Below are 9,828 nucleotides of genomic sequence, written 5' to 3'. Positions count from 1 at the left end.
CACAATAAGAGCTGATTTTTATAATAAAAAAAAATAGGGAGCCCATAATTTACAACGTTACATGCCTCTATAGCTTCTGGCACCCAAATAATTTTTATAATCTTCCAAAAAATAATTAATTAAGAAAAAACTATTCGAGTATACTTAACCCGGAACCACCTATGCCCACTTTTTCTGCCTATTAAGTAAAACTAAATCACCCTCTGTGCTTTGCTTTGCCAAAGATTCTGAACCGTTACTGAAGAGAATCACCAACATAAAGAGATAAATAGTCACTACCAATTCGATGCTTGACTGCACAGAGAATCAAGGCAAATCATGGCTAACTCCGGTATGCTGTCCGATGATCATGTTGATTGTTCTGTGCATAGCAATAAGAATCAAAAGGAACACCGAATCATCCCGAGAGAGAGAGAAGAGAACAAAATATCACTCAGAATCTGAGTCAATGGAGAGGAACATCCGAGGTCTTACAGAACGCTTCTGGCGAGGAAATGAAAATGGCTTATCTGATCTTTGCCTCTTTGCCTTGTTGTTGTCATTCATACCCAAAAGCAACGAAGCTGCAAATACGCACTAACAGTCAGTAAGTGTACCACATGGACTACTACAGATAGAATGGACATCGTCAAAGATAAATGATCGGCTAAAGCTACATTTAGAAACTAAAACAGATCTTTCTCCATCCATTGTTTACAATAAAATGAAGAAAAATAGAAACGCAACATCATGAAAAGGATCCACATTTACAGGGCCCTTGATGGTTGCAGGAAAGCATATATAATTTGACTTAGTCAGGGAACGCACCAGTCTCTGTCGTAGCATCGATAGAACCTTCCCTTGTCGACATCTGCTGGTTTGAGTTGAGCCCGTTTGCAGAAGTAGCCTCTCCATGATTCCCACCAGCGCTATCGCCTAGCCTTAGCGAAATCCAGTCATCACTGCGGATACCATTTGACATATCAGCTTGGTTTATAAAACCATTCTGAGCTGAAGCATCTGGTTTCGTTGGCAAAAATATTTGAAGTGAAGGATCGTCTCTACCAAATGCAAGAGGATTGTCAACTAGGCCTCCATCGTTCGCCACTGCTTCAGATGCCATTGATGTCTCAGGAGCCATGGTATAATCTCCATTTATTTCAGGACCACAGTTTAGTGGGCCGCCATGATGATGCAAACCAAGTAAACCTTCTGAAACGTCAGTATCACATCCGAACAGTGGGAACCCAGGGGCTTCTGGAGTTTCAGAAGGAAATGACCAAAGGGGCGTAACAAACTCATCGTCATCGTTGAAACCACCTAAGCGTGAACTTCCCCCAGCCATGGTGTGCGGGTCCTCGTTATATGAGTTGATGATACCAGAAGGGTTCAACGGAAAATTTACCCCACCATCGGCTCGACAACCACTGTATGAAGGTCCAGGAGTAGTGATTACTACATCGTTATCTTCATCAGAATCACTTAGAACAATAACATCATTGTTTACATCCTCTCCAGCTTGGTTTCTGTCAGGAATGTTATAACTTGAATCGACATTCATGGAAATGGAATCATGTTCGATGCCATTGGTTCCAAAGTCAAAGGATCCAATAGCATCCTGGCTTACGCTTGCATCATCACGATCACGACCACTTCCAGTAGCACTACTACTCATCGGTATAACATTCTTGTCCTGATACCCAACCTTATTACTGGAAGAAAGGCCATTTGTATTAGGTCTCCTAACTTCCCAAACACCATTGCGATTCTTCCTTATGCCCAGTTTCAGAGGAGTTGGACCATCTGAGAAACCTTCTTGTTTAACCGGAATCAACGTTTCCATCTTCCGCTTAACCTCATCAGCAGAGGGGCAAAGGCTACCATCGGGTAAGTGCCACTGAGAGAGCTCTCTCTCTTTTTTGGACTTTACACGCCAAGAACCATCAGGTTTCACTTCAATTTCAGTCACATCTTCATCACAATGCTTCATCTGTCGTGCAGGAAGAGAATAATTCAATGACGTGGATACAAAGATTCATTAATTTTTAGTGTATTCCCCAAAAGTATACCTTAGAAGTGATACGGTTAAAATAAGGATCCACGATTACATGTTCAACTGAGTAGTTCTTCAAACAAATAGGGCACTGCCACTGCATGTTAACAAGGCAACAGAACAAACAAAGTCAGAAAACAAGATGAATAACCAAATGTTTAGACAAGGATAAGAAACCTGCCTTTCTGGAACGTTGATTCAACTCCACAAACACCTCAAGGTCAAACCCGCCCATGTGCACACAGGGTAAAAATCTCCCAGCAACTTTTATCCTAGAACCGCTCATCTAATGACAAACAGAAAGACAATTAAACACACAAACAGCACCAAATACACTAGGAAGATAGTAAGCATCAGTTACTTGACTGCAACAAGTATGAAAACTGAGCTACAAGCTATTAGTAACTTACAGGACACCGGAGGTTGACACCGAAGAAATCAGCAACAACTTCAATGTCACTATCACTGTCCGCATTATCATCTCCACCTCCACCTCCAATGCAGCGTCGTACACGTGCTAGAGCATCTTCAAACGTCTCCCCTTTAGTCTCTTCTGGAATTAAATTTAGAACCTAGATGGGAAAAGTGAGTTAGTTTGAAGCCACTTGGATAACTATAACTGAATTCCTGAGCATTCAGACAGACAACACATTAGCTAGCAATTGCAATACAAAAAAGCTTAATCTAGCAAACCATGTATCACACAAGACCACGATCAGTTACTTATCTGAATGAAATAGAGGACAGAAGGACAGGACAGGAAATTTTGAAATCCGAACATATTTTGTGGGAAAGTAAGTTGCCAGTGCCAATTTAATTTCGTGCTTTCTATATTCAAAAGATCCTTATGTTTTTTTTTGAACATTTATGTCTTTATTACCCGCCATAGACCGGCCAAACATTTCGAATATTTCTCATGCAATATCTGTCACCAGTACCTGTTGTAGAGTCCGGCGCTTCACAAGTCTAACTCCAAAACAAAATCTCCGACTGTCACCTCCGCTCAAGATTATTCTGTTAATCCCATCCTTAATATAAGGTTTTATCTGCCAAAATAGCAAAATGAGATGGTAACAAATTACACTACTGATTCCAAGACTTTCAATGTAAGAGATCTACTCCTATATTTCAGTCAAAAGGGTTAGGGATAAAAAAACATACAGTAGGTCCATCGTCGCGGCCGTTGGCCCCCAAAAGCTGTGACCCAGGTCGGCTAATTGTGCGTACAAGCATACCTATGAAATGATAAGGTGTATCATGAATCGCATATCAGAAAATATAAAGCATTCTTATTGAATACAATCAGAATAACAAGAAAACTAACACATTCCCTATTTGAGAGGATGTCACAGTCATACCATTGATCTGTAGTTCAGCAAATTGGGGCCACTGCATCCTAAAGACAACTTTGTCATTCAAAAGCATACACCACGCCTGAACAAAAGTAAAATTCCAGTTAGAAACGTTTACGTAGGTACAGTTTTACATGTTTGAGTACTTCTGCAAAACCAACCCAACCTGAACATCGTACTCTTGTTTGGCCAACAAGTCCTTGTCTGACCTTGTGATTTGAAATGTTCTCTCAACACTCTGCATTGGGGTTGTACTGGAAAAGTTTTGATCGGAGCATTAGAATAAACAAAAGGTGGTAACAGTTTTATTTCAGTAGGTGCGCATCTAGCTACGGAAAAAAATGTGATTAGTTGAAAGTTAACTGACTAGCAGAGCCGTGATTTGATACTTAGATCGTTTGAGGAAATAAAAACATGAACATATATAATGCACGATGAAACGGATGGTGATGTATCCATCTAGGATAAGCTTATCTAGTACTTCGCTTTCTAAATATTAAAAAAAAATAACAATATTAACGTCTATAATGAGAGCAATACGGAAAATATGAAGTTCTTACCCATCAGATGAGATGGTAGTTGGAGTCAACCTCACTGGATAAAGTGGATGTGCCACTGTAACCAAAAACCTGCCCAAGGAAAACCATGTAGGAGACACAACCGTGAAACACAATCCTAATGGATAGCCAAAGTTGTTAATGTAAAAAAAGTAACAATTGAGATTTTACACAAGATTCCAACTTCTATGAAAACACTACTTACGGGTCAGCTCGGGTAAGTCGACAGACTTCACAATAAAAGGTTTCAGGAAGTGGCGGATTTGCATCCATTGACTTTTCCGGGACAATTACACAGCCAACATGCTGCCAAACATGGCATCTAGGATCCTCACACTGAAATCGAAAATAAAAGAAGAGAACATAATTTTCAGCATCACAAAAGTGATATGAACATCAGCCAAACAGCAATAGACGCACAGAGTTTTTTTCTCTAGATTTACCTGTATCATTGAGTCAGTCTCCAGTGAACTTCCACAAACACATCGAACTTTCACTTCTTGTCGAAAGGAATCTTCAGGCTCCCCCTTGACTCTCAGAGTACTAGTATCTGAACTTACTTGTCCTTTTGATGCTAAATCACTTGCCCCAGATACTTGCATTTTCCTACGGAACACAAAAAAAAAAAAAAAAAAACATTGTGGTAATAACGAACCGCAATTCAACAAGAAATCCATTGAAAGAAACGATCCCTCACCTGTATGTATCATCCACTAGTTTTGCAACGTCTTCCCTCGCCATTGTATTCTTTTTAGACCACAACCTGGCGGCTGTCCAAATGAAACGAAGAGAGAAGTGAGTTTTAATACACCAAAGACATGAATAAACAAAAGAGAAGCGTTTCAATTAACCTTGTCCGTCAGAAAGATGTGTCAAGACCCGCTCAACAAGATCCTGTTAACCAAAAAAAAATCAAAAGGATTTAAAAAAAAAAAACAGATACTTCATTCACAATGGCAATACTCCAAGTTGGCACCACGACTATTTAAGCAGTGCCCTGTGAGAGCCACAAACACAATCAGCAGAAAGATGATAACCTGTTTCTTCCCCTGTTTCGAAAGTCCAAGCTGAGTAAGCACATCCTTGAGCTCTTTTATCCTAAAAGATGAAAGTTTCTCCTGCAACACAACAACAACAACAACCAAAAGAACTAAACTTTGAGAACATCTCGTTTTAAACACTCATAGTCGTAAAGAATAAACTGAATTCAAATCAAAGCTTTCTTGAAAACATCCGTTATATATCAAACCACAACGCATCATATAAAGCACCGATCTCTCAGACAAATAAAATACCTTACAGCTAGCTTCCAAATCCATGTCGTGAACCACCCAGACACAAACAAGAAGCAAAAAGCTCTGTTCTAAATTTCACAAAATCAAAACAGAAACCAAAAGGGATCGGAGACTGATGAGAAATTAGGGTTTTCTATAGGTCGATAAGATTTTCCACCCAGGAATAAGGAAAAAGAAGAAAAAAAAGATCGATCCCCTCTCTGGGAGAGGAAACGCACACAAAAGAAAGGGTAGCCGGACCAGTCGTCGATTAATCTAATCCGGTTTAGTCACGCGCAATACGTCCGGGTTTAGTTTCCGTGCGGTCACGTGCACGGTCTGATCCCTAAGTCCCCCCCACCACCACCACTACGAAAAGTTGACGCGTTCTTTTTTTTATAATTGACTTTCTTTCTTTCTCTCTCCACCCACTATTTAGATTTTACAATCTAAACGGTGACGTTTCGTTGGTCTTCTAATCTAAACACCAGCCGTTGGATCAAACGGCCCGGTTTATAATACTTTTCTTCTATTTGCTTTCTAATTTGCCGGTTTATAGTATCTCAATGCAATTTGGAAGTATTACTTTTTTCAACTAGGGTTGTGCATTCATATTCATATGCATACCCCATTACTCGGTCAAATTTGGTAGGTAATATAAATTGAATTCCAAAAAATATTGATATCTAAATGTAAAAGGTCATTCTAGAAGAACATATCTATTCCCGTGCTATTCGATTCAGTAATTATCTATGTATCTATAATTTCTACAGTTGTATTTTAAACAATACACAGATTCTTCTCTTATACAGTTAACCTTCTTCACGTTGATTTATAGTTAAAACAAAAATTATATATCATAAAAATATCTTTATGGGCTAAAATGTGATTCAGTCGTTATTATGGGCCGAGCAGGTTTTTTTTTATTTTCCATCGCTCTCTTGCTCCAATATAAGCAACAAGGTGGTACGTAAATGGCAGAATGGGAAATCTGGAGGATACTTTAGCTTTTTAATGTTGTTGTTTGGAAAATCTTGACGTGTAGCTTTTGTGCTAAAGTTTCACTAATAATTATAACTACTTCCACATCTATGGCTACTTTGAGGATATTACATGTCATAAATTGTCATCGTAAGGTTACTGAACATGTGGTACGTTCTTATGTACAAGTCTGATATTTTTTGTATATTCAAAAACTTAGAACTAGATTTTCATTGATCTACTTAGTGAAGATTCTTGAGTCTTTGGAGATGGTCTTATTGAATTCTCTTTTTGCTTCCAGTGGGAACTATTTAACCTTTGAGCGCATGATGTTGATAGTATTCACAGAATTGTCAACCTTTTCGTCTAAACCTTTCAATAGGCCCCTTGTCAAAGACAAACAAACAAAAAAACTAAAGAAAATACTTTTTCTCTAGTGGGTGAGAGAATCAAACCCGAAAAATGTGTATTCTGCAATACATTTTATACGTTGATAAGCTTTTCTTGTAGTTTTCGGACTGAGGGATGTGCTAATCTTCAAGAGCACGCCAATCAGAAAACTAAACAGATTAAGACAAAAACAACTTTGAGAAAAGAGCAGGAACCAGATTGTCATTTATAGTAAGGTGATCCAGAGGCTCAAGCCAAGGTCATGTAGTGACCAATCCTTTAACTTATTGCAATGTGAGTACAAATAGAATATTTATAGATGACCATGTTACTTAAAGAAAGAAAGAAAAATAAATACGGCTTGAAATGCTATGCATCATTTGTTAGAGTGAAAGGTAATAACACAATATTAAACTGTATAATGATTTTAACTGAATTACCTTGAAACTCCAACTGTATTTCTCTGCTTTTAGATGCATATATAAGGATTGCTACGTAGGAGAGATACCGTCACCATCTTCTAAACTCTTAAGAAGAAGTGATGGCGCTATCTCTCCTGCGAAGCGAACCTTTATTTGCAGTTTCCAAGCCATCGAAGAAGCAAGAAAACACTCATGATGATTCTGTATATATGTGTGTAAGTGTAAACACTCTATTAGATTCATCTCATCCATGTATATATATCCAATGGTTTTCAAGAGAGAATATACTATCACAATCGTTGCTCTTTGGTTGTCGTTTAGTTTGCCGCTTTCTTTGTGGCTACAATCAAATGAACTATTATCCCAAGTGAGGTCATCGTTTTCACGTCATGTCCAATTATTTGACATTACCTTTCACCTCCAAGGTGCTCTATCAATTTGATTATATTTCTTTTAATATCTGTGTATAGGTTTTGCTCTTCAATTTATTTGAGCTCTTGGTTTTGCATTTGTTCTCAGATGTTACAAACATATATACAACGTTCACTGACAGTGGCGAAAATCTAGCAAGGTTTCATATGCATATGGAGGGAAATTGCGACATCAAGACCTTGGTTTTTGCATCAAGGTCTCAAAAAACATTGACGTCTGATCCTTGTATAATGGTTGGTACTTTGTACTCCGAGTAGCTCCTGGATTGTCACTCTGTGGCACAACTTGAGCCATTGTATCGCTATGGCACTTATCCATACCAACTAAGATTTACACATTCTATTTGTACGTATAATCTCAATAAAACATTCTTTGAAAATTTTTACTATCACAATATTATTTTAGTAGTCTTTTTCTCTCTTGCAAAACATTGCAAGATTGGTTACAATCATCAATTCTATTAAATGGTATTGGATGAATGATGGTTCTGCTTGATATGTCTTTCATACTGTGTAATAAATGGTGACAGTGACGTCAAAACTAACGTGGCTGTGTTTAAAACTCTGCTTGATATAGAAGTTAAAGGTGGAATTAACGTTATTAAACAAGGAACTCTTAAACAAGTTGGTTTTAGAGAACAAGTTGAGGACTTAACAATCGAGACTGCATTGATTCTCGCGAAGAAAAAGGAAAACTGAAAAGCGTTATTGTCCTTGTCCTAATTTTATCAAATGCAAGTGAGAGAAGAGAAGGAAAAAAAAGTTAAAAAGGAGAAAGAAGAGAAGAATCCAAAACTTTGGGTTGTCAATTGTCATGGGACTCATGAGGAGAAAAGCGGTAAAGTGAAACCGATATTTTTACTTTCACCGCTACTGAAATCATAGGATGTGACTGGTCGGAATTGTATATTCAGCCGTACTATTATTTTCAATTGATATTAGTTAAGTTTCACTAATTAATACAATTAGATATGTTTATTGTGTAATTTGATATATTCCAAATAATTAAAAAAATAAAAAGTTATAAAAGTAGTTTCTTTAATTAAACTACACTAAAAACTGAGTATTATAATAAAAATATCAATACTCTACCAGGTATCTTAATGCATTTGAATGGGTGAACAAGAAGATACTATACCTACTGCTACTACTAATTAATTGCACAGACAACAAGACAAAAGTCTTATCTCTCGTTTATTACAATACCAAAGTGGATAGTATTAACTACATAGTACGACTATATATAATCTATAGACTCCTTAATCCTTTCCCAATTCAATATATTGTCTTTTGTTTCTCTTTCTTTAGGTCTCTCCCAAATTCTTGAATCTACAGAGGAAAAGAAATGCTTTCAACAACTCTTAGTGGCAACTATGGCTTCCCTCTTTGCATCTCTGGGATCTCTCGGCAGCTATCTCTCACCAAAGAGTAAAATATGTTTCCTCTCTTCATCTTTTTTCTTGAGATCTCCTCTGTTTATTTCTTTTTTACTTATGTTTCTCTTCTTTTTATGTTGAAGAATGGCAGATCATGACAAGAGGAGGAAGGTGATGAAGAAGAAAAGGAGATCAGAAGGTAAAGGTGCATCCAGGAGACATGGTGCAGAAGAAGAAATGGGTGTGGAGAGATTCCACGAGCAATTATGGCTCCAAGAGATGAGAGAGAGTGAAGATGTTAGAGATCTAGTTGCTTTATTCCAAGATCTAGGGTCATGGAGCTTTTCTTCTCACACAGCTAAAGCTGCCTAAAAGAAACCCCAAAAACTCTTCGTAGATCTCACTGAGATGTTGCTTGTTGTAAAACTGCAGATCAAAAAAATCTATAAAATATTCCTGAATGTTTTCACTGTTATTGACACGTTTATTTGCCGTTGGTGTGATGATGTTTTGATGCTTGCTGCCTCTTTTGGCATCTTCCCTTTTTATTTTGGTTTATAGTTCTTAGCTGGATAACCGCTCCTAAACTTTAATCATTTAGTCAAAGCTTATTAATTGGTAGTTTGTTTGCTAATCGTTGTTAAACTAATTCTGGTTCAAAAGCATTGTAATTTGTTAGAGTATCATTAACAATGATATACTCATTCTCCATTTGGTAATATTGATGAATAAGAACATGAAGAGTGTCTCCTAAATTCTGGACGGGCGTTTAAACAAAGATGCTCTCAGGTTAACGACAGAACGTGGCCGGGTTTAAGCTAAAACAAAAAGGCATTCAAGAACAAAGAAAATTAATTTGTAGCAAAACAAAACACTAAAACACACTACGCAAAATTATCCAGAAACTGCATAATTGTAACCCATAAGTCTCAGAGATATGAAAAAAAAAGGAGGTAGAGATGAGAAAGTCACAGAAAATAAAAGAACAAAGGCTCAAACGCCATCAAAGTTTT

At 37.4% G+C, this 9,828-nt stretch overlaps 2 protein-coding genes and 1 long non-coding RNA gene across 5 annotated transcripts; 2 read left to right on the top strand and 1 right to left on the bottom strand.

Moving 5' to 3' along the window:
- On the bottom strand, positions 1–5,476 carry LOC106371605 (E3 SUMO-protein ligase SIZ1). 3 transcript variants are annotated; one of them, XR_007317213.1, is made up of 18 exons: positions 5,237–5,476; positions 4,979–5,059; positions 4,793–4,835; positions 4,639–4,711; positions 4,385–4,547; positions 4,147–4,277; positions 3,945–4,013; positions 3,551–3,638; positions 3,391–3,466; positions 3,194–3,267; positions 2,971–3,078; positions 2,443–2,604; positions 2,214–2,318; positions 2,049–2,129; positions 1,045–1,969; positions 808–941; positions 475–563; positions 1–361 (listed from the first exon to the last, which is right to left on the bottom strand). XR_007317213.1 is itself a non-coding variant. In XM_013811681.3 (17 exons), the coding sequence occupies exons 1-17, from the start codon at positions 5,258–5,260 to the stop codon at positions 323–325; spliced, it is 2,568 nt and encodes an 855-aa protein (XP_013667135.2). In that variant the 5' UTR covers positions 5,261–5,476; the 3' UTR covers positions 1–322. The 3 variants fall into 3 exon arrangements, 2 of the variants coding, with proteins under 2 accessions (XP_013667135.2, XP_013667134.2); XM_013811681.3 differs by having other exon boundaries at positions 808–1,969; XM_013811680.3 differs by having other exon boundaries at positions 1–563; positions 808–1,969.
- Positions 5,477–5,604: 128 nt separating this feature from the next.
- On the top strand, positions 5,605–7,858 carry LOC125579213. The gene is made up of 2 exons (XR_007317214.1): positions 5,605–7,433; positions 7,528–7,858. It is a non-coding gene; the product is annotated as an uncharacterized LOC125579213 (long non-coding RNA).
- Positions 7,859–8,608: 750 nt separating this feature from the next.
- LOC106370385 lies at positions 8,609–9,290 on the top strand. Its single transcript, XM_013810400.3, has 2 exons — positions 8,609–8,867; positions 8,959–9,290. Exons 1-2 carry the CDS (start codon positions 8,785–8,787, stop codon positions 9,185–9,187), a joined length of 312 nt encoding a protein of 103 aa, XP_013665854.1. The 5' UTR covers positions 8,609–8,784; the 3' UTR covers positions 9,188–9,290.
- Positions 9,291–9,828: the final 538 nt, after the last annotated feature.

The sequence above is a fragment of the Brassica napus genome, chromosome A10 (assembly GCF_020379485.1).
Source record: "Brassica napus cultivar Da-Ae chromosome A10, Da-Ae, whole genome shotgun sequence".
In the NCBI taxonomy this organism is placed as follows: Eukaryota; Viridiplantae; Streptophyta; class Magnoliopsida; order Brassicales; family Brassicaceae; genus Brassica; species Brassica napus.
This window is presented reverse-complemented; position numbering and strand designations above follow the sequence as displayed.

What these genes read in the sequence shown, in the direction of transcription:
- LOC106371605 (XM_013811680.3), bottom strand. Translation starts at nt 5,260, where the DNA reads ATGGATTTGGAAGCTAGCTGTAAG. An exon ending in CGACTTACCCGAGCTGACCC is followed by an intron (nt 4,014 to 4,146) that starts GTAAGTAGTGTT and finishes TTCCTTGGGCAG; the next exon opens with GTTTTTGGTTACAGTGGCAC. An exon ending in TGAATCAACGTTCCAGAAAG is followed by an intron (nt 2,130 to 2,213) that starts GCAGGTTTCTTA and finishes GTTAACATGCAG; the next exon opens with TGGCAGTGCCCTATTTGTTT.
- LOC106370385 (XM_013810400.3), top strand. Translation starts at nt 8,785, where the DNA reads ATGCTTTCAACAACTCTTAGTGGCAACTATGGCTTCCCTCTTTGCATC. An exon ending in CAGCTATCTCTCACCAAAGA is followed by an intron (nt 8,868 to 8,958) that starts GTAAAATATGTT and finishes TTTATGTTGAAG; the next exon opens with AATGGCAGATCATGACAAGA.